The sequence below is a fragment of the Diplotaxodon limnothrissa genome, linkage group LG18 (genome assembly GCF_057381915.1).
Source record: "Diplotaxodon limnothrissa isolate DT_005_m linkage group LG18, D_limnothrissa_male_GT1.1, whole genome shotgun sequence".
NCBI lineage: Eukaryota > Metazoa > Chordata > Actinopteri > Cichliformes > Cichlidae > Diplotaxodon > Diplotaxodon limnothrissa.
In genome coordinates this window covers 22,886,390-22,913,649 of record NC_140613.1, presented here as the reverse complement: position 1 = coordinate 22,913,649, position 27,260 = coordinate 22,886,390, and the positions used below count along the sequence as shown (strand labels likewise).

The following is a 27,260-nucleotide window of genomic DNA, read 5'->3' as shown; positions in this document are numbered from 1 at the left end:
ACTGAATCCAGACAGGAAACTCACTGGAAGGAAAAGAGACGCTGTGAAACTAAACAATAGTAAATATCAAAGAGTCTAGCAGACAGAGAGAACAGTTCTGGAGGTTGACCTTCTAGTGACATTACAGGGGAGGTGCCAGATTCACAGGCTACTGTAATTTACTAGTAATTAGGAGTTAAGAGATTTTACTATTAATATGAAACAACTGCATATTTATGGATTTTCCATTTGTTGTTTTGTAAAATCAGCTAATAATTTTGACCCTGGTAAATTTGTTTTTAGTGAAATAATTTTGTTTCTGCGTGCAGTAAAATCATGTGAGTATCCAGAATATATTTGAAAAATTCTATTAACAGCCCCTTGCTCAGCACTTGGGAAATACTTTTCATAGCGGGTGCTATAAATAAATAAAAATGTTTGCTTACAAACGGCAGCCGAGCACCACGTGATTCCTTAACCACGTGACCTCTGCAAGGAAAGCATGGCGGCGCGCTGTTCAGCAGGACTTGCAATATCGTCAGGTACAGCGCTGAAGCCTTTCTCACTCATTTTCCAGAATACGCACACACACACTATTCATTCATTCAGCATCAGCGAGTTCAGTATATGAAGACCGCTTTAAACAAGTTAACGAGTTTCATTTGTTCCACTTCACTTAAATAATGAAGACTTTAATCTGAGTGCCTGAGAATAACATTAATTCTAAGAGGCTGCTAAATTTCCAGACCGCCAGAGAGAACCAAAAAACAGTGACACGTTTACGACCATCTAGAACCAAATTAGATTTACTGTTTAACCCGCACGTCTTTGGATTGTGGGCGCAAAGCCCACGCAACGTGCAGCATCTCAAACATGGCTTTATCCATTCGTTGTTTAAGGTGATTTTATTGAAACAACCCTCAGTAGAATTAAGCCCAGTGTAAAATAAGCATATAAGACACTTAACATAACTGCGAACTGAAAATACAAACAACAATGAACGTATCCTTATTTAGGCTAAATCGGCTCAGTTGGTATACATGAGATAGCACAGGTGTACCTATTAAAGTGGCCACTCATTATTTGTGGCCTCCAAATCTTTTCTACACAGAAGGCTGGAAAAGCTTTGTTTTTCTGACAAGACCAGGACCACAGTGCTTGAACACTGTATATCCATAATGTTCACATAGGTAACCAAAGTTCAGCTCGCATCCGAACATCCAAAATGATGCTGACCTCCTTCATAAAATTCATAATGGATGCTTTTGTTTTGTTTGGGATGTTTTTGGGGTTGTCTGCATGCCAGGGAAAGTTTGAGAACCACTCTAAAAATCAGTGGTTTTTTGCATGCCTGATGCAGAATAAAAGAAACATTGTTTCTAATAATTGCTGAAGAGGAGACTAAAGAAAATGTGCTGAAAGTCTAAACTTCTTAGCACTTAATGAACCCTTTTTCAATTAAGAGGGCTCTCTTCATCATTGCGTTACTCTTCTTTTCTCTAGGAGTGGCCAGTTTTCTGCGCAGAGCTTGTGTGGGCAGCTGTAGTCCCCCCACAGCCTTGCTGTGTCAGCAGCATCGACGTTTCTTCTGGAGGAAGTGGAAACGTTCTCACAATGTAGTTCGTCCAGCTACTGTCAGGCCTGCCTATGCAGTACCCAAGGTACAAGTACCCTGCCTAAAATGACCCCCTTATTAGCTGAATCAACAACTGAACGTCTTATGATTCTGCTCAACATACTGAGAGGAGTGTTTTTAATATCAGCAGTTGCAATAGACTGTAGGTAAAAGCTGAAATGTTTAACATATGCATATAGGTAGGTTAAGGGTCATCAGTGGAGAGGAGGGATCTTGGGACTAGTTTAGTTAGGTTAATATAAGTTTTATTTTCATGGTGAAGTATGTCAACTCTTACTAACTTATGAGAGCTTTTTATATTATTCTACTGGAGTTTTTCAGTTAAGATTAAACACATATTGGATAAAATGTACAAGAGGTGCAGTAAAAATGAATTAAGAGAACTGTACGAACTCAGAATGAGAAACACTCTTAACATCTGTCATTTGAGGAGTTTCATCATTTCTTTTGGTTTGGACTCCAATAACAAATAATAATAATAAGAAGAAGAAATAACTTCTTTTTTTTGTAAACTTTTATATTGAACTTACAAAACAGACTCATCCTTAACATCCTGTCCTGCCTCTGCTCCCTTCCTGTAGCATATTGTGCAGCCTAACTATGTGCAGACTGGACTTGTCCCAGAATGGCCAGACTACATAGAAATCAAAGACAAAGAGCAGATCGAAGGCCTGACTAGAGCATGTCAGCTGGCCAGACATGTGCTGCTCCTAGCTGGGCGCAGTCTGAAAGTAAGCATATTACTGCATGTCCTGTTTTTGTTCTCATGCCGTCGAAAACAACACAAAGATAACAGCTTGTGCCTTTCAGGTTGGTATGACAACAGAAGAAATAGACTTCATCGTGCACAAAGAGACAATCAAGCACAATGCCTACCCGTCCCCTCTCAGATACGGGGGTTTCCCCAAATCAGTCTGTACATCTGTGAACAACGTGGTCTGTCATGGCATACCTGACAGGTAAATGGGTGTTTCATTTCCTTTAGAATACTTTCCTTCTTTTTATTCTCTAACATTTAGTAAAAAACCCAACATTTAAATGAATGGTGGTAATATAATTCTTTCAGTATTACACTTTTGAATAAGATTTTATTGTTAACATGTCCTGTAGTCGGCCACTTGAAGATGGAGATATCATCAACATTGATGTAACTGTAAGTTCACTCCTTTCGTAATCACCCAGAGAAACTCACATACCATAGTGCATGTGATCAGTCAGGCCGGCAGTAATCTAATCAGTTATCACTGCCTCTTCCTGATAGGTGTATTTGGATGGTTACCATGGTGACACCTCAGAAACCTTCTTGATTGGTCAGGTTGACGAGGTTGGGAGGCGACTGGTGGAAACCGCCAGGCGTTGCAGAGATGAAGCCATCAATGCCTGCAAACCAGGTGCACAGCTTTGTGTTATTGGAAATACTATCAGGTACACACATACTCGTCAACTGCATATCACATACAGTACTACTTTTCTTTCTTTCTTCATATATTTTTTTGTACTGTTTACAGTGAAATAGCCCATGCCAGTGGCTTCCAAGTGTGTCCGTATTTCATTGGGCATGGAATAGGCTCCCATTTTCATTGCCATCCTGAGATTTGGCACCACGGTGAGTTTGGGTCTGTAGTCAAATGTTAAATGTCTCTGTGAGGTCATAAGATAGTGGGCTTCATTCAAAAACACGCTTTTGGTTTTATCCAAATTCACTTTTTATTTGATGTTTGCCTGTGTTGTTTCCCCTAATTTGATTCACTAAATGACCTTAACTTAAAACGTCTTCTCTTCTCAGCCTGATGCTTTTTCTTTGCCGCCACTATTCTTCTCCTTTATTTTAGCTAACGACAATGACATGACCATGGATGAAGGGATGGCTTTCACGATAGGTAAGTTACACTTTACAGTCTCTGTGTGCACATTAAGATGATGCTGTTTATGAGTGTAGGGTTACTAATATCTGTTAATCTGTAGAGCCTATCCTGATGGAGGGGTCTGCAGAGTTCAGAATCTTGAAGGACAAGTGGACTGCAGTTTCTGTAGATGATAAAAGGTACACGGTGCACAAATGAAGGCCTTTTTTAAATGACATGCTATTTCCCGACTTTCAGGTTTCAGTCATTCTGATTTCTGTGCAGATTTATTTATTTAGCACTTTAATTCAAGAAATTTAGATGCTGGTATTGCTATTTTTAAACTCTGGAGAGCCAGACCTTTTCCAATCTTTACACTAAACTAAAATAATTGTCTGCTATTTCCATAAGCTGCACCCAAAAACATCAAAGCTATTCCTCTAAATGTTGATCTCTTCTTTTAAGATCTTACATGTTTGTTTTGTCCTGCAGGTCAGCTCAGTTTGAGCACACAGTGGTTATCACAGCGGACGGTGTGGATATTCTCACCAAACTGCCAGAAGAGAGCAGTGCATCAAACTGATGAGCCCTAGCCTCAGCTGAAAATCTACACTACCTTTTGGGATGACAAATGGAAGAAATAACGGAACATATTTTAATCTACACAGTTTCTATTTGTCAAGTAAAAAAAAAGGGCTCTAGTAAATATAAAGAACTACACGTATCGATATATTTAAGATGGCATTGGAGTGGATCTTATTGAAGCTCGGTTTTGTGTATGAGTGAGGATTTTTAAGGTATTTAATTAAAACCTTGTTGGTTTGCAGGATCACAACATTGATCTATTTTTCTTTTTAACATGGTTAAACTTGAGCATGATGCAGTCCTCATTACAACACCTGTATCTGTTCTCTCAAGAAGACTTTCCACAGACTTAATGATGTCACAAACCCCACATTTCAGCTTCTTTGTATATTTTCTGTAAAAGATCTCTCATTGTACTCAAAATGCAGTTTCAAAGCCTTTTATTGTGATTAGGTGTCAAAATTCCTTTTAATTCTGTATTAGAGTCATTTCCGACAATTTAGTGAGACTTTTGAAACACATGAATGACATACATCAGTTAGATAAGGTTTAGTGAGCTTGTTGATGACTGACGTTCTGTGGAGTATGGCCAGCAGATGGCAGCACACACCATCAGACGTTGTATTATCTGCATAGGTTTCTCATGTGTCAGATCAGTTTGGCACATCTATTCACAGGGCCAGAGGTTTACTTCACTTGACACACAAATATTTTTGTTATATGGTCATAAACTCTTAACATCTTTGTTCACTAAATATAACAGATTCACTCACTGCACACTTCAACAACTTACGCGGTGAGTGAGAGAATTTGGACAAACAAGAGGTTAAAAAATTGTGCTCGAGGCTTTAAATTCCAGGCATAACAAAATCCTTTTGTTCGACATTTCAAATTCCTCATCACTGTCTGCATCTTCTGTCTCCCTAGGTCGATTTAGCAGAGCAACATTACAGAGCTGTCTTCTCATATGTTTGAGTGTTTGAACATTATGCGTTGTTGAAAATGTAAAACCTCATAATGCTGCTGTAATTGAGGCGGCGTGTTGAACTGATGATGCTTCGGGGAGGAAAAAAAGGGAAGAGCTACTGGATTTAAGCCTGCCAGAGGGTGTTTTCACTTCCTGCCAGTGTATGATGCGTATCTGTGTGCCCATACCAGTGCCACCTGTGGGTGAGGCAGGAAGGATTAATCAAATAAAGCTGTAGTCTGCACATGTCCAACCAGGAAATGATTCATGTCATTTTAATTGATGCGTGACACATGATAACGAGATTATATCATGATCATTTTTATGATATATGTTTTAAAATAAAGAAAAAAATCACATGTAACATGGCAAAGAAAGCTTTCAAAGAAGTGAAGCGATGTTCTGTTTACTGTAGCTTTTTTTTTCTTCCTAACAATTCATCTGATTTTAGGGCAGGGTGTGTTGAGCTGTGTGTGGGTGTGAGCTGCCTGTGAATCAGTTCAAGAGTGAGGTAAACAATTCTTAGTGATTCATTTATTATAAAGCATGACACAAATCTGAAAACAATCTTAGAAGGCAAAGGGGACATGGGGCAAGGATCAGATACAAGTGCAAGCAGAGGTGAGTAAGAGGAGAGGTTTTAGGGAGGAACAGGGAGTGGCAGGCAGAGGTGTTGGTCTCTGGATCCGAATACTCTGTTCTTCACATTCTTTTCCTGCAAGTTGGGACTCATTCCTGATCTCCTTATGTGAACTGCAGTTTTCCTAATAAATCCCTGCTTGCTTTTACATTTCAAATGGAACATTGACTATTTAAAAAAACAAAATCAAACCACTTTTTATTGTTAAAGATGTGAAATCTGTACTTTACTTACAAGTGCAAGTAAACTGTGTACATGTATTTGTGTGGCAATGCTTGTTTGCTTTTTGCCACATCATCATGTGACCGTTTGTGAAACTCTTGATATGATTATAGTTCTTATAATGCAAGAGGTGGACTTTTGTCAATAGGATGCCAAAGTTTGTTATCTGTCTATGTGGGGAAAGACTGTTTTTTGTGCAATAAAGCAACATTAATCTTGTCTCAACTAGATTTGGTGTGTAGCACGTGAGTTATGCATGCAGAAAGTATTTTCTGTAATTAAAGTATTTGACAAGACCTGTTGCAACACTTCCCATTTCTGGGATTTAAAGCCAAAGTATCAAATATGTTTAAAACTGAAAATACATGTTTGTAGTGAGAAGCCTGAATCTTAACCGGCACTTTTGTTTAGTTTTAAACTGTCTGTTTTTGAGCTTCAGTTAATGTTTAATGTAGTCACACCAGCTCCTCATTTGGTCAGCACCTTCTCCAAGAGTACGTACAGTCTTGGTTTCTGGATGGGTGGTTGTTGAATTCTGACATTTCGTGTGCTGGGTCTGCACTGTGCAATTAGATGTGCTTTTTTCCTGCAGACACACTAATGCTGAAGTTAAAGGCACATCTGATGCTCATATGACATCTGCATTCCTTATTCTACATCATGATATTTACCGCCTATTGCACAAAGTTGTTCTGTCATAACTGTGGAAGTAGATTAACGTGTTATGTTTCTCAGACTTTCTCACATTCTGTCTGTGCATACCAGCGTTAATGTATGTGTGTGTGTGTGTGTCTGTGCGAGACAGCCAGCCTGCGATATATCACATGTACCTGTGAGGATCACCACAGGAATTCTTGGTTTCCTTGGTGCCCTCTGAATTTATGATGTTAACACAATGATCTATCATTTTCAGACTTGTGGAGGCAGATCCGTCTCACTCACTCATGCACAGATGGCGTTTATTGAATCTTTCTGACTAAGTCTCAGTAGGGACTTAGTCAGAACACCTAAAGGCAAAACAAAAAGAGCTGAGTTTGTTGCTCGTTACGTGAACATTCACTGTACAGGACATGTAACTACATGATGACATCGATGGAATAAACTCAGCTTCTTCCGATTGAGGTTGCAATGAGGAAAAAACAACTTTAAATTATTTTAATGTGGTTTAGCTGGAAATTTTCCAGCAGGTATTTATTGGCAATGTTTATTATTTCCATTTGTTAGCATGCTAACGTTTGGCTATTGGGAGTACACAAGCCCAGTCTGTCCCTAAGATTGTAGGTATTTGGTCAAAAACTACAGTCCTAGTAAAGTCAAACTTACTAGTTGGATCACAGTTAGATCCCAAAATTACAGATGTACCAAAGGCAGTTCCTCCTACAGCTGCTGGAATACTTCAGTATAATGAAAGTGACCTAGCAAACATAAAAATGAGATTGTCACCCCTTGAGCTAAAATTCATCCACATATGTTACCTAAACTACTGTGCAAAAGTCTTCAGCCAGCCCTCATTTCTTTATATTTGCTTCAAAGGAGCCAGACTTGATCTTGAGAAGCAGTTCTCCAGACTTTTTGAAGATTTTCAAGTTTTGATTTTATTTGTTTACTGACCTATTGCTGCCCTTTTGCATAACTCAAGCATAGACAACTAACTCAAGGGATGAATCTGAGTTGCATCTACAAATAACAGACAACATAGCAAAGAACAAATGTGAAATTGTATCTGCAGGGAAAAAACCTACTGTTCACTAAAGCCTCATCAGGAGTGGTTTCAATAAAAGGAGGTCAAGAAGCCAGTGTTAAGTTAGAAGGAGAAAAGCACAGGTATGTGTAATCTACACTGGGAATGCATGTATGCATGTCTGGAAGTGGATATATCTTTACCATGGAACACTAGGCACTGGACCTTAACATTATTAAAGCAGTGTGTGATTATCTTGACAGAAAAGTCATCAACATCCAAAGAAAAGCTTTGAATGTCCTTCAAGAAGTCTGGAAAACACTATAAATTTTATCTATTGTCCTGAAAAGAGACTTAATTCCTTATTTTTGTATATGTATTTAAAAATCACCAAGGACAAACTACATTAATTATTATAAAATTGTCTCTATAGAGTATGTGTGTCACACGTTATATTATGCATGAAAGTAAACTGGAGTTGCCAGACTGACACAGGGAGGGTTTCCAATTGATTGATTTAAGGTGGAAAGCTTTCTCTTATGACCTCTGCACTGTTTCATTGTGAGGAATTCTTTCTGGCTTTTCAACAGAGTAGAAAAAAAAAATATGAAAGAACCGATTTTGTGCTCTTGAGCCACAGTTAAGTGGCTTGATTTGGGCTTGATCTGCGTGGCTTCTGTGTGTCTTGTTGTCCTTCCTGTGTCTAAACATCCAAAGCATGCTGTCAAAATAAGAGCAAGAGTGCAGTGTTATGTGTCTGTGTGTAGATGGTATGTATCGCCTGAGGCGGCTCCAAAAGGTCTTTGATAAATGGCCTCTGTCTGTGTCTGTTGTCTTCTGAGATGCACACTCCCACATAGGCATTATTCCCCAAAACACACTGGGAGCTCAATGCCCTGCACAATGCTCTCTCACAATGCCTCACAATGCTCAGAGAAACCGGTTATAGAGCTTAAAGCAATGGCCTTTCAGCTGTGAGTGCATGGGCCTCACTGGGAGGTGTGGACAAATTTGGGTAAGGATGGAAAGGCTTGAAAGGAGAGCAAGCTTCCCATTTCTTTATAACTCAGGGAAGAAAAAAATCCACTAACCAAATTACCCACATTTTCATTTACTTCAATCTACAGATGGTATTTAAATGAAGGTGTTCTGTCTTAACCAGAAAACTGACCCACTCAGGTTGCCCAACATTTTTGAAGCACACCTGGACTCATCAATGCACAGCTACAGCCATATTACATTACATCCCCTGCAGGACTGGGACATGACGTGTTGCTTATTTGGGAGAAAAATGCACAAAGGTGAGGCCGCTAGCACGTTGCAACTGCACTTACAACAATTACTTCTTATTGACTGTAATCAATACACTCATTGAGAGAGATCAAGGATCTGTTACAACCTATACTGTGAGTGTGTCTTCATCTCATAAGATATGCTAAGAAATTTGATCAATGCTATGAATAAAAGAGGCCAGTTAGAATGCAGATTATTCATTTGCACTTACAATATCATTTTCCTGCTTGCATTAAGCAGGTTAAGGATATTTACAGCCTTATGCACTCAGTGAAAGTACAGAGAGTCGGTGTGCTGCAGTTATGAAAGATCTGCGGGTTGGTGTGATTGTGAAACCGATGTGTGTGCGTTTCTCAGTATCCCTAGGCTACATGTTTCTACAACACTCATCGCTCTTAGTTCAGTGTGCTACACCCACAGGTGCAGCTTAAGAAGTTTGGGGTGTGGCTTGGACAAGTTCAGGTGCTGCATTTGGACTTGCGTGTGCCAGAAGTTTGCTATCACTGCCATTTTTCTCCTCTGGCACCCGGGGGAAGGGTTTTCCTGTTGTAACACCGAACATGCTGTCCCGTACACATGACTAAGATCTTAATTGTGGGTGTAGATCATTAAGAAAATATGCTATGTGTGTGAGCATATGAATTGTTTTTATAGAAAATATCCACATTATTGTAATTGTTGAGGAAGAAAATCACTGACTGTTTAATGTTAGCAGCAAATAAACTGAATTTCAAAGATGTTAAATTAATTCATCATTTGAAGATGGATGCACTGGTGAGATTGTACAGGACTTGTGCCTCTCTACTGTCAGGACAGTTTGTCACAAGATTTATGCACAAATGTTACAATAGACGAAATGTGTGAGCTACACACCGGCCACTTCATTAGGCACATCTTGCTGGTACCGCATTGGACTGCTTTTGTTGTCAGGACTGCATTAATTCTGCATGGCACAGATTCAACAGGATGCTGGATACAATCCCCAGAGACTTTGTCCATACTGACACGATAGCATCACACAGTGGCTGCAGATTGTCAGCTGCACGTGAGAATCTCCTGCTCCACCTTGGTTATGTCTTTCTATAGGTTAAAAGCACTCAGGGCATTTTACTCTGACCTCTGGTATCAACAAAGGTTTTCACCCAGAGAACTGCTGCTCACTGGACTCCTTTTTTTTGTACCATTCTCTGTAAACTCTACAGATTGTTGTGCAGGAAAGTAGATCTGAATTACACAGACTAGCTTGTCTGACTCCGACAATCAAGACACATTCAAAGTCGCTTAAATCACCTTTCTTCTTCATTCTGACTCTTGGTTTGAACTGCAGCAGGAGTTGCATTAGTTACTGTGATTGGCTGATTAGATAATTGTATTAAAGAGCTGAACGGGTGTACCCAGTGGAGAGACCAGTGACTGTAGGACAGTAAAGGAGAAAAAGAAACAGCATGTAGTGAAATATGTGAAGTAAAGAAAAATTATAATAAAGTCTTTATGAATTTTCAGCAATTGCAAAGTAAGACAGAAGGAGAACAGAAGTGGAATGAAAACATAAAAACACGAGAAGTAATGAGAACTGCCACATATAAACACAAACACACTTTAAACCTGAAGGTTCAAGGCAAGGGTGAACTAAGCTAACTGACGCTGCTTGGCTCCACACACTCCCGCCCTTATCAGTGATAAGGCTGACTGTTGTATCCGACCATCTGCAGTCATAACTTGCTGACGGTTGCCCAGTTGGCATGCTCACCTTAAAAGCTCTACTGTACCAAGACAAAGACACATATATAAAGTTGGAAGGCGGTTGGCCACATGATTTAAAGATTCCACTAGATTAAGAATGAGATTTTGACGTGATAATATTATCAGCTGCCAAACATGTGACTGACTGAGAGAAAAAGAATGTTTTTAAACGTTGATTGAATTACCGTAGTCTCCTCTAACATTGGAACATCAAAAAAGTGCACCTTATGTTTACTAAACCCCCCCAAAATTAGGCTTTATAATGTTGAACGATCCGATCATCAATCAATTTTTCCCATTAACAAAGACTTAAATAAACAATGTAACTGTACAGGAATCACATTCTTCTTCTGCCCTTTCTCCTTTCTGCACTCCATTCCTCCATTATTTGTGCCTTTTATAGTACAGTATTTGGGCAGTTTCTTTCTCCCTCTCCCTCCCCGTCTGCCCTCTTTCAGCAGACAAAGCCGTCGTTGTCTGCGGATATGCTGCGTTGCGAGGACAAGCTTTGGGTCACCGTCTCATGGAATGCCTTGAAAATCATCTGGTGACAGTCTACTAATGTGTGGGTCTGTGCCCGCTGCAGTCTCTGGCTCCTTTTGACTCATCTAATGATTCATTACAGAGGACACAGGCCCCAGGGTGATACCATCTGATCAACAGTGCCAGAAAGATTGTAAATTTAAATTGTGGATTGTTGTTGTAGTAGAGGCCTGCATATTTCTCTTTCTTCTCTTCCTGCGCTCCAACACTGTATGTTTCTCACATGCTGTTCTCTCTTCTCATCTGTCTCCCACTCCCTTGTCATTGTGTTGCCATTGTCTAGACTGTGCAACCAGTGCCAAGAGGGGGAATCAGTATCTACTTATAGCAGCATGTTTCACTCTTCCTCTCTCCCAAAGCTGCTGACTCTTTCTTAATTAAATGGATGCTTGAAGTCGGTAGGCTCAGGCACAATTTGCTCTTATGTCACCGGATATCTTGACGATCTTTTCCCACTTGTGGGATTTTATGATGTATTTTGTTTTTGGTCGTTTCCAGGGGAGCTCACCAGCAGGCCTTATAATAGTGTTATACAGCCATTTTTTCTTGCCATAAATGCGTTTTTAGGCAGACTCAGGCATTAGTGACCCAGTTAGATTACAGCATTGATCTACTGGAAACTAACAACAGACTAATGTTTCCATCAGAGTTACATTTTGGCATGTAAACTGCATTTGAAGCAATCTGAGGTGTGGTAGGATGGGGTGGGATGTGTGGGTGCATGAGAGGTAGGAGGAGCGGCTAACAAGTGGACAGCAGTCAGTCCTCCAGCAGCAGCCCTCAGTCGCACTCTGCACCTCCTGCACTAAGGAGTCCCTTTTCAGTAGTTCAAGGAAGCTTCGCGTTTTCATGGAGGGCTGGATCACCTGTGGACTTTGGCTAATCGCCTTTCTCTCTAGCTGTGGGCTGCTCTCGGCTTTCAACTTGGACACCGACAATGTCCAGCGGAAGACCGGAGACCCCGGGAGCCTGTTCGGCTTCTCTCTCGCCATGCACCGGCAGCTCCTTCCGCAGGAAAAGAGAATGTAAGTGTCAGAGTTTTGCTTTTAAAGGATAAAATGTCCGGAGGCTGTTAATGGAATTGTTTTTTTCCTTGAAAGACACCTCAGTGTGTTTAAAATGAACTCCAGTATACATATAATTATACATATACATATAATTAAATTATTACTGCACAATACACACTTTAGACGGCTGGAAGAAAAAAAAAATCCGCCTAAAACTACTTTTGGGAGCCGCAGACCGCAAGTGAGTTACCTCAGCAGCACCGCAAGTAGGCCTGTACGTGATCAGGTCAGGTCAGGTTTGTCAGGTACGACACATTTCCACCAACAGCTTCTTCTCCTTCTTCTTTAGGCCACACGAGCTCTTATAAGTTTAACTCGATGCCCGTCTTTCTTGTTAATATTTCCTTCTTTCAGGTTACTTATTTGTGAGTTTTCATTGGAGCTAGAAGGCAACTCTTTGTGCGCTTGCACGCGGCGCGCGTTCACATTCCTCCTTTCTTGTTGACTTCAACCGGGACCCAGCCTTGACTTTTTTGGGGGGGCAAAACATCTCAGTGAATCACTGTTGGTATTTTCTTGGGCACTATTTCAGAGGGGACTGTCACCCTGCATAAAGAACAAGTGCCATCAAGTGGTCACTGATTGGAACAGCCTGATTATAAACTGACCTCAGAGCAGATAACTTAAGACTTTTTCCCAGGTTCATGTCCTGCTTTATTTTAAACTGCACGGTAGTCTCAGCAATTCTTAGTAATTCATTGATATTTAATTTACATTTTATTTACAAAGACATTTCACAATCACATCTGACCCAGATGGATTAATTGATTACTTCACTTTTATATCTGCCTTGATTCTAGTACGAATGAAGATGTTACACATTACCAGCATTAATGTACTTCCTAGCTAAACAGACAACCAGGTTACACATGGAAATCTGCCCTGTCGGAAAAAAGCGTCTCTGTTAGAATTTGTGTCTCTTCTGTAGCTACTTACATGTACTTACATGCTTCACTATATGCAACACTATATGGTTTGACCATTTCAGTCATGCGATATGTTGTTCAGGTTGTATTATGTAATCTAGAGTATCCGAGTGAAAGTTGTCACATTTTAACTTTTAACTGTACATTACGAGCGGTGCAGACAGCATAAGTGCCTCCAGTAGAGACTAAGATGTAATCATGGGAATAATATGTGTAAAGTGCATCTGTTAACTGGCTTTTTCCACACAAAAAATCAATATTCAGGCATTCCTATGTTTTGCATAGATAAAGTAAAATTATGGTTTAAGTTGAGTTAACTTGTATTTGCTTAATTATTAACCCCAACCTCACAACACCACTGTACGCCCAGCAGTGATTAAAACCCCTAGTTTTATACCTTCTCCACAGCTGTTAAATACACAGTTTAAACTTTACACACTCCTGCTACTGCTGCACCTTCACACACACACACACACACACACACACACACACACACACACACACACACACACACACACACACACACACACACACACACAGTGCCAGTTTCTGTCTTAGCTCCAGGCTAAATGAAAGACACATGGTGATCTGCACGAGACTGAAGCTATAAGCTATCACAAAGTCAGCTTCAGGTTAAATACAAGAAAACAGAAAAGTCTGTTAAAAAAGGGGAAAAAATACTTGTATGTAGGAATAACGTAGAATGAACTTTTAGTGGAGGCGTCAGATGCTCCAGTGTTGGATGCTTAGGTAGTTGTAACTATTTTTCGACTGCTCTGTGAGAGGGAAAAGAAAACCTTTGAAGCAAAACCATAAATTAAAATATGCTGACTTCTAACTATCAGGTGCACGTGTTGTGATATGTGTGTGTGTGTTGGAGTATAAAGCCATGTCTGTTTTTTGCAAGTAACTGTTAGAGAAGTGTGCGCTCACTGTGGATGCTGTATCTGTGTGTCTGCACTTGCATTCGTGTCCCGACAGTGGATGTGTGTGCACATGTGAGTGCCTGTTTGGTGGGTTTTAATGGTGCTGATGCATGCTGTGGCTGAGCAGTGAGGCGTTGCCTTGTTGTCAGTCATTTGGAAAACTGTCAGAGAGCTCAGTGTGCTGCTTGCTTTATACATTCCTGACCTGGGGCAAAATAGGGATAGATAGATAGATAGATAGATAGATAGATAGATAGATAGATAGATAGATAGATAGATAGATAGATAGATAGATAGATAGATAGATAGATAGATAGATAGATAGATAGATAGATAGATAGATTGATTGATTGATTGATTGATTGATTGATTGATTCAATAGTTCAATAACATCCATTCCAGAAAACTGTGTGCTAATGTGTTTTTAGTGTCTCTGTACCTGTGTACCTCCATGTTTGTCTCCTCTGGGTGTGCACTATTAGTCACAGTTCTTTGCAGGCCACTTGTATTCAGACTTATTTCACAGTGTTTGTGCCCTACAGGTATCAGTGTTGCAAGTTCCTGCAGGAGAGGGCAGGACCTGAATATGCATGTGCGCACACATCTGTATGTGTGTATGTGTGTAGCATTCCATGCTTCTTCATAATTGCCAGATGGAGCTGTCTATATAATAAAGTCAAGAGGGAAAGCACAAAATACATAAGTGGAGAGACGAGGGAGAAGGAGGAGACCAAGTGAGAGTTTAGGGTATTTTAAGAGGTCGGATCGAGTGTGAGAAATGTGTGGGAGAAAGTAAATGCATATGTGTGTGTATTTCTGTGGGATTTGTGAAATAATATGACTCTGGAGAGATGGAAACATGGAACAAGAAGAGTAAAGAATTTAGAAACAGGCTGTGAGTTTCAGTAGTTTCAGTGATATTGACAGTATCTTGCTGTCAGTGTCTTTTTAATACCAAATCAACTCAGTGTATTAGTGTATGTGGGCTGTGTATTGCGTAAAGAACACATATGAGAGCCAGATTCCCCTGAGGATAGTTTTGGTTATCCAACATCAAAGAGAAAGGAGGGGAAGCTGAAGAAAAGAAAGAGGTAATGGCTGAAAAACGCTGAGAGGAACACAAATCAGGTGTACATCTGGGCACCAAATACAACCATTTTTCAGCCAGTAAGATTCAGTGAACTCGATGCTGGCAGAAAGATGGAGAGAGAAGTTGGGCAACATGTCATGAACCTCTGTATCTGAAGGCCATTTGGAAGTAAATGCCTGTAGTTGATAGGGCGCCACTGACTGTTACTAGGCAACGGGTTGTGTCTTAAGCCGGCAGCCAGTTCACTGCTGTAAAAAGAAAAAGAAAAGGAAAAGACACACCTCTCCCGATGGGACGTCTCTCCAGTGGCTTTTCTAAACTATCTGTTGCGATACACAGGACGAGCTGATCTGTGTGTTTAACTGCTGCCTCTATGCGTGCGACCGTCAATGCACAGCTGGACCCAAACACACACACACTCTCTCTTTTTAGTTGTCTTAGTTCTTCCTGTGGTCTACGTCGTACGTCGGGCCTTCCGCCGCTGGTGGTAAATGATTAGATTAACAGCCGGGTCACTGTCAGCGAAGCCGCACATCAGCTGTATCACACTTCCTGACACATCGTGTCATGTGACAAAAAGGTTTTAATGTGCAGCAATAAAAATAATTCCTATTCTTTGCTAAATGTTTTTGTGTTTTAGAAATTGCGCAGTAGACTAACGTCACTTTCAGCTCCCAACAAACCCATTATTGTTAGTTGGATTTACTCCAAAGACAATCAGCTGATTGAGTATATATATATATATATATATATATATATATATATATATATATATATATATATATATAAAAACACCCAGCACGCCCCTGCGGGCGGTTTATCCTTCAAGCTCGGGTCCTCTACCAGAGGCCTGGGAGCTTGAGGGTCCTGCGCAGTATCTTAGCTGTTCCCAGGACTGCGCTCTTCTGGACAGAGATCTCCGATGTTGTTCCTGGGATCTGCTGGAGCCACTCGCCTAGCTTGGGAGTCACCGCACCTAGTGCTCCGATTACCACGGGGACCACCGTTACCTTCACCCTCCACATCCTCTCGAGCTCTTCTCTGAGCCCTTGGTATTTCTCCAGCTTCTCGTGTTCCTTCTTCCTGATATTGCTGTCATTCGGAACCGCTACATCGATCACTACGGCCATCTTCTTCTGTTTGTCTACCACCACTATGTCCGGTTGGTTAGCCACCACTATTTTGTCCGTCTGTATCTGGAAGTCCCACAGGATCTTAGCTCGGTCATTCTCCACCACCCTTAGGGGCATCTCCCATTTTGACCTCGGGACTTCCAGGTTATACTCGGCACAGATGTTCCTGTACACTATGCCGGCCACTTGGTTATGGCGTTCCATGTATGCCTTGCCTGCTAGCATCTTGCACCCTGCTGTTATGTGCTGGATTGTCTCTGGGGCATCTTTACACAGCCTGCACCTGGGGTCTTGCCTGGTGTGATAGACCCCAGCCTCTATGGATCTTGTGCTCAGAGCTTGTTCTTGTGCTGCCATGATTAGTGCCTCTGTGCTGTCTTTCAGTCCAGCTTTGTCCAGCCACTGGTAGGATTTCTGGATATCAGCCACCTCCTCTATCTGCCGGTGGTACATACCGTGCAGGGGCCTGTCCTTCCATGATGGTTCCTCGTCTCCCTCCTCTTTCTTGGGTTTCTGTTGCCTGAGGTATTCACTGAGCACTCGGTCAGTTGGGGCCATCTTCCTAATGTATTCTTGGATGTTCGTTGTCTCATCCTGGACTGTGGTGCTGACACTCACCAGTCCCCGGCCCCCTTCCTTCCGCTTAGCGTACAGCCTCAGGGTGCTGGATTTGGGGTGAAACCCTCCATGCATGGTAAGGAGCTTTCTTGTCTTTATGTCAGTGGCTTCTATCTCCTCCTTTGGCCAGCCTATTACCCCAGCAGGGTACCTGATCACGGGCAGGGCGTACGTGTTGATGGCCCGGATCTTGTTCTTACCATGGGAACCATGAAGAGGCCGCTAGAAAAGCTGCAACCACCAAGTACCTGCAGAGGGTCAGGCAAGTCCTGAGGAGTCAGCTGAATGGTAAGAACAAGATATATATATATATATATATATATATATATATATATATATATATATATATATATATATATATATATATATATATATATATAATCTCCTATTCATTGTTATTACTTCTTGTGTCCCAGAGGATACTGGGAGCGGATATGCATCCACTGGAATTCACTGTTAGCCTACCGGTTCTCTTTTTGAGGTGATGACTCACTAAAATTGAGCTCATTGCAAGAATTTTAGTGTGATAACATGTTTTCTGTTTTTTGCATACTGAGCTTGGAGCTGGAGAGTTGACTCCAGACTTTGTGGTATGAACCGTCAAGTGTCATTCACGTCCCCTTATAATTTAAAAAAGGCTGGATGGGACACTTAATGGGTGGATAACAGCAAAAATTATAGTGTTCTGGTTTCTGAAACAAGGCCAAACCAATCCAGTGGTTGAAACAGGATAAACAAAGTGTACTTGTCCGTCGTGCAAAAGGAGCCTACGGAAGAGAAATTTACTCCAAATGTACGTGACTATTTGGACATCTATCTGCCATTTTTTGTATGCCATAAATAGTTGTGATTACCCATCACCCTTGCTGGAGTTAGTATTCATCATGATTTATACTGCCTCAGTAGGCTGGCTGTTTAGTTTGATATCTACCATTTTCGGTGTCTGTACAGCTGATATGATGGTTTCATAAAGCCTCAGCTTTTTACTCTGCTATATGTTTCAGGATGGTGTTTGTATCTGAGGATGCTTTGTATTTCAGCTAAAATGGCTTTTCTTTATTTTATCTGTGGATGACAGTTTGCCGGACGACCTTAACTCTGAAGGTCAGCGATCAGACCAAGCAAGCTGGATAAAGATGGATCATTGTACTGGCAGTGCTTTACTCTCTCCCTTGAAAACCCGTGTAGAGTTTAATTTCAACGGATGACATTGTTGACTTGATTCACTTTGTAGGAAACCCTGATATCTGGAGGCCCATCATCGATGGCTGGGTGTGGCATTTGCCCTTTTTTTGGACCACAAAGGCAGAGTCTGTGTATATGTGTGTGTGTGCAATCATCCTCAGCAGGCGACCTGAAAGGATTCTTTGACTCAGTTTGACTGTTCACTGTGAGGACATGGAACATCAGTTTTGTGGCGGATGTGCATATGTGTTTGTGAGTCTGTGTGTATGTGTGAGTATCAGTGGAATGTGTGATCATTTTCTGTGCAAGTGAAAGAAATGCCAGATTGTACCTCATGCTAATAAATGTATGTCAGAACAGAGTAACAATGAGTGTTTGATTGTAGTGCGTATGGGCCCGATTCATACATGCATCTGTTGCAGGCTGCTGGTTGGTGCCCCGAGAGCAAAAGCTTTGAGCCGTCAAAAATCTGCCGTGACAGGAGGGCTCTACAATTGTGACATGAGCACCACAACCAGTGACTGCAGCAGGGTTATCTTTGATAATGACGGTGAGACATTAGCTGACATTTGAGCATTTTTACTTAATATGAATTTGGTCATTTTAAACATTAAGTCGAGTTGCAATGTCTTCTCTGTGCCTGTTTTTATCCCTGCGTAGAGAATAAGGCCACAGAGGACAAAGAAAATCAGTGGATGGGAGTGACAGTCAAAAGTCAGGGACCAGGAGGCCAGGTTGTGGTAAGGTTTTTTTTTTTGTATCTGAACACAAATTTAACTAGAAAAATTTGCATTTCCTGCGAAAATGCTGTGTGGATGCCTTACGCTGAAGATGTATGGTGAAAAAAGCTGAAAAAGTTGAGAAAAAAAACAAAAACAAAACATTGCCCTGAGCAGGATTCGAACCTGGCCCTCCTGGTCTAAAGGTAGCTATTTAGCTCACTGAGCCAACCTCTTTCTCACAAAGAAGAGGTGGCGAGATTGACAATTGTGCTGAAATGAGCAGAAGCTGCTCAGAACTGTGCTGATAAGAGGTGGAAAGGATGAAAATTTTACAGAAGAGGTGAATAAGCAGAATTTCTGCTGAAAAGAGTTGAATGAGCAGAATTTCTGCTGAAAAGAGGTTTTTTCTGAAAACAGCAGAAAAAACTTAAAATTTTGCTGAAAAGAGTTCAATCAGCAGAATTTCTGCTGAAAAGAGTTCAATGAGTAGAATTCTGCTGAAAAGAGGTGTTTGCTGAAAACAGCTGAAAAAGCTGGTATTTTTGCTGAAAAGTGGTGAAAAAACTTAAAATTCTGCTGAAAAGAGGTGAAAAAGCTGAAATTTGTGTTGAAAAGAGTTAAAAAAGTTTAACTGTTGACTGAAAGAAATGTTGCCATAAGCGGGATTTGAACCCGGGCCTCCCAGTCTGTGAACGGACGCTCATCTCACTGAGCTAAAACACAGGTCAAGCCGGCAAGGAAAATCAGTGAGGCCACTGATAATATGGCAGAAATAGGCAAAAAATATTGCAAAAAAAATTCAATATCTCAAAAAGTATAGAAGTTATGAGCACCAAAAGATATAGCACCCATTAGCAGAAATAGCAGAATTTTTTAAAGGTTGAACGGAGAAAATCGGCTGAAAACTGAAGGAGTAGTTAACGTCCAAAAAACGTACGGAAGCAACTAGAATAATAAAGAATAAAGAGAAACAGGAACTCAATTGTGTGGATGCCTATGGCATCCACACAATTATTACTGTTTAGTTGTTCAAACAGATGGTTATTAATGTAACGACAAATTGATATTGTCAAAAAAATAACCGTCGTCTCTCCAACAAAGCACACCTTAGTCTCATTCACTGCACTTAACTGTGTCTGCTTCCCCTGGCAGACCTGTGCTCATCGCTACCAGCGCCGGGCCAATGTGGGCTTACAGTTGTTGGAATCTCGTGACATAATTGGCCGCTGCTACGTGCTGAGTCAGTCATTAAAAACGAACTCAAATGAGAATGGAGAAGGAGGTGGATGGTATTTTTGTGACCAGAGGCCCAGAGGCCACGAGATGTTTGGTTCCTGCCAGCAGGGCCTCTCTGCTACATTCGACAAGGACTACCACTACATCATCTTTGGGGCTCCTGGAGCTTACAACTGGAAAGGTAGTGTGCATGCATATGTTTACTGTGAAATGTAATAAATCTACTTTGTATGAATTTTTTTTCCCAGCTATCAGAATAGAGGAATGTGCTTGTGAGGATTATTTCAGTCAATACTTACAAGCCTCCCCTCTGCTTTCGTCTTGAAGGTATAGTACGCGTGGAGCAGAAAAATGACTCTTTCATAGAAAGGGGCATCTTTGATGATGGTCCATATGAGGCAGGAGACGAGAACCAAAAGAACCCTGACCTGGTCCCTGTTCCTGCCAGTAGCTACCTGGGTAAAAACTATAACCTGACTGTGATTCCAGTAATTCGCTTTATACAGAGACATATTTTCTAGCACTTCATGGTTCTTTGATTATTTAAGGAATCGCTTCTTTGTCTCTTTGTGTCAGGCTTCTCCCTGGACTCAGGTAAACATTTGACTAAGAAAGGCCAGCTAACAGTGGTGGCTGGAGCTCCCAGAGCAAACCACAGTGGAGCGGTGGTACTGCTAAAGACAGGTGGCCAAACAAGCAACATATTAGTTGAAGAGTTCTCACTAGAAGGCGAGGGGTTGGCTTCATCTTTTGGCTACGATCTTACGGTGCTGGACCTCAACAAGGATGGGTGAGTGATGCCGGATGATACAAACAGCAACCTGCAACTTCTGCACCGTCGCTGTTGCTACTGTGGCTTTATTCTAATGAATGTGCAATGCTGTTTTCTTTATTAGCTGGGAGGACATTGTGGTGGGGGCACCACAGTACTTTGAGAAGGATGGAGATATTGGAGGAGCTGTCTACGTCTACATCAACAACGCTGGAAAGTGGAACAAAGTAACACCCACCAGAATAGATGGACCCTTGGACTCAATGTTTGGCCTGGCTGTAGAAAACCTGGGAGACATCAATCTGGATCGTTATGATGGTGAGCATGCAATAGTTCTGCATATACACGTATACTGTGGTCTGCTAGTCAGTCTTGACATCAGCAGAAATACATAACCACCCTGTTGTTGTTCTCCATGCCAGATTTTGCAGTGGGAGCTCCTTATGATGATAAGGGCAAAGGGAAGGTTTACATCTACTATGGATCAGCTACAGGACAAATCTCTCCAAAAGCCTCACAGGTACACAATAAACACCTGATTTCTATCTTTCTACTCTCCTGTTATGCCTGTTAGTTGTGGCAGAAAAGTGCTGCCAAGCTGCCAAGTGCTCAACAAAGGGGAATAGTCATGTTATTTTGAATAGGCGCCATAAAATGACACGTGCTTTGGCTTGGCATTATGAATTCGCTGCCCCGAATTCACATTTTTATACACAGATTTGAGCCGGCACTCTGGACTTCTTGGAGAAGTCATGAAGCATAACATTCAACCAATAAAACATGATTTTCTGTTCTGGAATTGAAGTAAATAACTATAATTTAGCATCTTAATTAGAATAATATTTTTTTAAAAGATAGCGTGCTTTTAGTATCTGGATGTATGCTGTACAATACGTGGCTTTGATGACGGTATGTGTTCCTCCTCCGTCAGGTGCTGCCTGGTCCTTCAGGAGTGAAACTGTTTGGCTACTCTTTGGCGGGAAACATGGACTTGGATTACAACTCCTACCCTGACCTGGCTGTCGGATCCCTCTCAGACTCTGTCTTCGTCTACAAGTGCGTGAGCTGGCGCATGGATCACATTGTGTTATCTCTCGTCCTGTTTACTTAAAAGCTCACTGAGTCGTCTCTTCATAGAGCCCGTCCGGTTATTGACATCCAGAAGAAAATCACAATCACACCAAAGGAAATTGACCTCCTCAAAAACAACTGTGAAAACAATAGCAAGTTCTGGTGCGTGTACCCAATCTGTTATTGAATTTCTAAACTTCTTCAACACTGAGCTGTAAAACTGTGCTCTGTCTGACTGTACATAAATTGGATTGTGTCCCCAGCTTGACTATTAAAGCGTGCTTCTCCTACTCTGCCAATCCTGTGAGTTATGCTCCAAAACTGGGTAGGTTGAGGCACAATTTTTTTTCTCCTTAGTTTGCAACAATCTTCATTATTGCATTTTCTCCCCTTATTATCATAGCAATACTTCACTTTCACTTACAATGTATTTCTTTCTCTGTTGCATCCAGAGGTCAAATACACCCTTGCGGCAGACACTGAAAACAGGAAGAATAATCTTAAAACTAGGGCGGCCTTCATTAACTCCTCCCCTGGCAGTAGCCATGAATCCTCAGGGACCATCACTTTGGACACGAAAGGAGTGGAACAGTGCATTGAACGACAACTCGCCTTGCAGGTATCGAAGGTTTCTGCATTCTCTCGCGATCCAAGTTAACTGCCGGTGGCGCGTAATGCTTTGTTTATGTTGTCGTGCTTCAGGAAAATATTCGAGACAAGCTACGCGGGATCCCCATTGATGTGTCTGTGGAAATCATTGGTGGCAGACGTAAACGCAGACAGAGCTCAGGTCCTGGGCTGCAGCCGGTCCTGGATGCTAAAGCGTCACAGCCAACTCGATCAGTGGTGTGTGTGCCCATCTTATTCAGTTTATGTGATGTCTCCTCCTATTCTGTGTTATTTCTTAAATGTGAAAATGTTGTTTGCAGGTGGAGTTCATGAAGACCGGTTGTGGGTCTGACAATGTGTGTCAGAGCAATCTGAAGATGGAATATAACTATGGCCACTGGAACGATGAAAAATTCATTCCGTTACCAAAGTAAGATTATAAAAACACTTTTCTTTCTCTCGTTTTCTTCTTTTTTAAAATTTAATTTAAAATGCTCATCCTGAGATGCGTTCGCACACTGTTTCCCTGCACCGAGCTGTGAAAGATGTGCACACTTCATCAAACGGGCTCACGATTTGTGTGTGTTTGAAGGGAGAATGGTGTGCCGGTGCTCTCACTCAGTAACCAGAAGGAAATCGCCTTAGAGGTCAGCGTGAGCAATGCAGGTGGGGATGATGCGTACGAAGCCTCCATGATCGCTTCTTTTCCTAGCTCCTTAACCTACTCTGCAACCCGCTTGCTTAATAAAGTAAGTGTGTCTGATACTCTCTCTCTCTCTCTCACATACACAGACACCCACTTTAGTTCTGATTTGGACTTATTATTGATTTCAGGTAAACTGCCAAGCCAATAGAAATGGTTCTCTGGTCGATTGTGATCTTGGAAATCCCTTTGAAAAGGGAGAAATGGTGAGCGAAAAATCACAGTTTGGCACCATCTAATTCACCTCCACATGTATAAATATTAACACTTAATAAAATAATAATAAGAGCACGGAATAAAATATGGATCTCTGTATGTTTATAGACCACCTTCTACATTATTTTGGGTACAGCTGGCATATCTTTCAACACCTCTGAAGTAGAGGTTAATCTTCAACTGAAAACGTAAGTACATCCGAGCCTGTAATCCTGCAGCCCCAACTGCTAAATAACACTGGTTGCACCTGCAAATGCAATAGCTACACTACTGGAATATAACAAACTTAGTTTATGTATGTTAGAATAAAATTTGTAGTTTGATATCTGTGTAAATATTGTTTCAACAGAACTAGCATGCAGCAATTAGTGCCGGTCAAAGCAAAGGCAAAGGTGGCCATTGAGTTACAACTCTCTGTGTCAGGGTAAGAAACATGCATATACATAAATGTGCAGGAAACACATAGATGTGCACTGACTCATGCTGGCTACTGTGTATTTTTTCTCTCTGCAGACAAGCCACGCCATCTCAGGTCTACTTTACGGGAGATGTCAAAGGCGAGACGGCCATTAAAACTGAAAGTGACATTGGCAGTGCCATCACACATCACTTCAGAGTGAGTACAGGAAAAGCAACTAGATCGTTCATTTATTTTCCTGAATTTATCGTTAATCCAACAATTTTGTGTTCTGAACGGGGCGAGTAAGAACATTTCAACTTAAATTGTACTACTTCCTGTTTTTACAGATAATCAACTTGGGAAGGCCTTTGACTGATTTTGGGACCGCCACTCTCATCATTGACTGGCCAAAGGAGACAGCGGATGGAAAGTGGCTGCTTTACCTGATGAAAATCACTACCACGGGAGGGGATCAGATAGAGTGCACACCTAAAAGTGAGATTAATCCTCTTAAAAAGGTAAAACGCCACGTTAATGTGTCATCGCCATCCTCCCATGAAAGAATTTATAAATGTATTTTATTTTGACAAGATGTTGAGTTAATGGCAATAAACTAAATACATTTCTTTTCTTATTTCAGGAAGAAGTTAACACAAGAAAGAGGAGAGAAGTCTCAGGAACACAGGGGAGTGATGAGGGCACTATTTTACGCTTAATTGAGAGCAAGAAATCAAAAACTCTGGTAATGCAACCTTTTGTTTGTTCTAGACTATTACATTATTTTATGCACCTTTCAGCCAGCTGAACGGGCATTTGGCAGTAACTTTGTACTCCCTTGTCAACAGTCTTGTGACGATGGGGCAAAATGTGTGAAGATAAGGTGCCCTCTGCGGAGCCTGGACAGTAATGCAGCCATCAGTCTTCACTCTCGCCTTTGGAATAGCACCTTCATCGAGGTAAGTGGTTGTACTCAGTTGTTATCTCTGGATTTGAAAAAAGGAAACCCCAAATGTTTTTCAATGGCAACAGTGTAATCTATATTCGGTATTTAATCTCAAAAATAACAGTTGAATTATGATAACATGGGTTGATACAACTGTTATTGTTGACCTCAAGACTGCAGTTTTTTACTAAAGGGCCCAAACCATCACACCACCAGCTGCCTGACAGCGTTACAGTGTTAACTGTCAATATTACATCCCCCAAAAAGTTCAGTCTTCCAGCTGTTACTGACTTAATGTGGGAGGTTTTTTTCCCCTGCTGGTGGAAATTTAGACATAAAGAAATAACATATGGGTTTCAGGGGTTAAAGCATCTTTATTGACATGAATCTCTACTTTTGTATTTCCTTTGATTTGATTCACCTTTTCTTCAAACAGGATTATTCCAAGTTACATCATGTGGAGGTGATAGTCAACGCTGCTCTGCACCTTGATAACGTAAAGAACACCGTTCGGATGAACGCTAATACGCAGGTAATTGAACATAGCGGCAGATTTTACACAGTTCTGTGCACCCTCTAAACATAAAGCCTGAGTTTTTGTACAGTATACAGAGAACACTATGACATCACGTTTTGCCACTTCGCTGTGTTCCCTAGGTGAGACTGACGGCCTTCCCAGAGAGGCGTGAGGCTCGGTATGGGGGAGTGCCGTGGTGGATCATCGTGCTGTCCATCCTGTTCGGGCTACTGTTGCTGGCCCTGCTGGCTTTCCTTCTTTGGAAGGTAGGGCTAGAGGAGAACAGACCCTATCCCAGTAGTCCTACGTTTTACTGATAAAGCCTTCAGGCTTAAATCTGTGAACGTCTAGCAGTCTGTGAAGCACCTTGTACAGAACAACTGTCACTATTTATTATAGCGATTGCACATATTTTCTAATAATTTGCCTCTCCTCAGTGTGGAGTCTTTGGGAAAAAGAATAAAGAGGACCCGTCAGACAAAGAGAGACTGACACCAAATGCATAAAAAAAAGAGACAGAGGGTAAAATTACCCAGCCTATCATGACTGAGTGAAACCTTTTTTGTCTTGCTCCTCCTTGCTGCAAAAGTGCTGCTTTCTGGTACTAGGCAGGCTGTGGGCAATTCTCACACTGTGACGTGCCATTTAAGAAAACAAAAACAAAGTGTGTATTACTACATGCATGGCCAGGGGAGGTGATGGCTGATAAGCAACGACTGTTTCTTAAAGCTCTAAGGAGGACTCGGGGTAACTTCTGCATCTCTTTGATTTCATCCCCTTTTCTGTCTCCAGTTTGTTTTCTTGCTGTTACACCTGCACTCACACGGTCTGAAGGTTTCTTTCACTCTACATTTAAAAACGGGGGACACTGAACACCTTTTCTTCCTGTATAGAGGAGCGCAGATGGCTCATCTACGCCTCTTATGGGATTAATTGCATTTTGGCACCTGTGAAAGAGACCGATGACAAACATCTCAAACTGCTTGGCTTTCTCTGAACGTCTTTAAATGGCCTCGTTCTCAAACCGAATACTGAGTTTTGTTTTCCCTCTTTTCTCTGCAGTGTGGCTTTTTTAAACGTGCCAAATACGAAGATAAGGTTCCCAGTTACAACGCAGTTCGGATCAAACGGGAGGAGAGGGTGATAAATTCTGGAAATGCTAACTGGGAAAACCTGGAAAAGAAACCCTGGATGACAACCTGGCATGACAATGAACACTATCCTTAACAGCCAATGAAAAACCACAGATTTACCGTCGCTTACGGATGAACTCCAGTTTCATAAATTTCCTGCTGCCTTGCCTTTGTACAGTGAGGACTGTAAATAATCAAATGTGTTTAAAAAAAAAAAATACAGGATCAAACATTACGCTTCAGGGGCTGATTTGATGTTTAATAAGTCTTCATGAATCACTGGAAGGAGATGTGCTGTGTGGGACATGGTCCAGCACCACAACCGTCGGAGCTTTGGTGCTTGTGTTGTGGAAATTCAGTGTTGGGGTTAAAATGTTTCTGAATGTATTGGACAATTTTTTTGTACGTTTTGGAAAAAGTTCGTATTTATTCTCACAAGGAGTATCTTCCGTTACACGCTCTACAGACCAAAGAATCATGCAGTGCAAACAAGTGACTTCTTTTTCCTTTTTTAAAAACTAAAGCTGTATTAGCTTCCCATATTTTTTTAAATCTACCACACATCTGCCTTTAAAGTGCCTCCGACTGACAGATACTGCAGTTTCTCTACAGTTTGAGAACTTGGGCTGTAGATATCCACTGTACAATTCATCTTTTGAAATTACTACATTGTAACAAAATAGCCCGACAGCAAACAAATAAACTTTTTTTAAATATCCGTGTTCCCTGGGTGTGATTACACTGAATGAGCATTAGCAACAACAAGATGCTGAAAGCATTATTTATTAAGACATAAAAAACCCAACATGTACAGCTTGACTTGAGTGCTTAAATCAGCACTTCATTAAATATTAAAAGGA

The 27,260-nt window shown here is 41.2% G+C and overlaps 2 protein-coding genes across 3 annotated transcripts; both read left to right on the top strand.

Moving 5' to 3' along the window:
• The first annotated feature begins 469 nt into the window (after positions 1-469).
• metap1d (methionyl aminopeptidase type 1D (mitochondrial)) lies at positions 470-4,407 on the top strand. Its single transcript, XM_085378141.1, has 10 exons — positions 470-521; positions 1,483-1,640; positions 2,197-2,346; positions 2,426-2,574; positions 2,726-2,768; positions 2,877-3,040; positions 3,124-3,221; positions 3,448-3,495; positions 3,581-3,659; positions 3,952-4,407. Exons 1-10 carry the CDS (start codon positions 482-484, stop codon positions 4,040-4,042), a joined length of 1,020 nt encoding a protein of 339 aa, XP_085234267.1. The 5' UTR covers positions 470-481; the 3' UTR covers positions 4,043-4,407.
• A 7,537-nt stretch (positions 4,408-11,944) lies between these two features.
• Positions 11,945-27,088, top strand: LOC146613606 (integrin alpha-6-like). Of its 2 annotated transcripts, XM_085378909.1 has the most exons (26): positions 11,945-12,158; positions 18,501-18,628; positions 18,739-18,818; positions 19,953-20,217; positions 20,364-20,495; positions 20,613-20,826; positions 20,933-21,126; positions 21,231-21,328; positions 21,740-21,864; positions 21,946-22,041; positions 22,143-22,204; positions 22,332-22,498; positions 22,582-22,725; positions 22,809-22,918; positions 23,081-23,237; positions 23,323-23,397; positions 23,516-23,595; positions 23,757-23,831; positions 23,921-24,023; positions 24,155-24,325; positions 24,448-24,549; positions 24,653-24,763; positions 25,187-25,282; positions 25,408-25,533; positions 25,705-25,789; positions 26,330-26,375. In XM_085378909.1, the coding sequence occupies exons 1-25, from the start codon at positions 11,983-11,985 to the stop codon at positions 25,771-25,773; spliced, it is 3,156 nt and encodes a 1,051-aa protein (XP_085235035.1). In that variant the 5' UTR covers positions 11,945-11,982; the 3' UTR covers positions 25,774-25,789; positions 26,330-26,375. The 2 variants fall into 2 exon arrangements, with proteins under 2 accessions (XP_085235035.1, XP_085235034.1); XM_085378908.1 differs by lacking the exon at positions 25,705-25,789 and having other exon boundaries at positions 26,330-27,088.
• Positions 27,089-27,260: the final 172 nt, after the last annotated feature.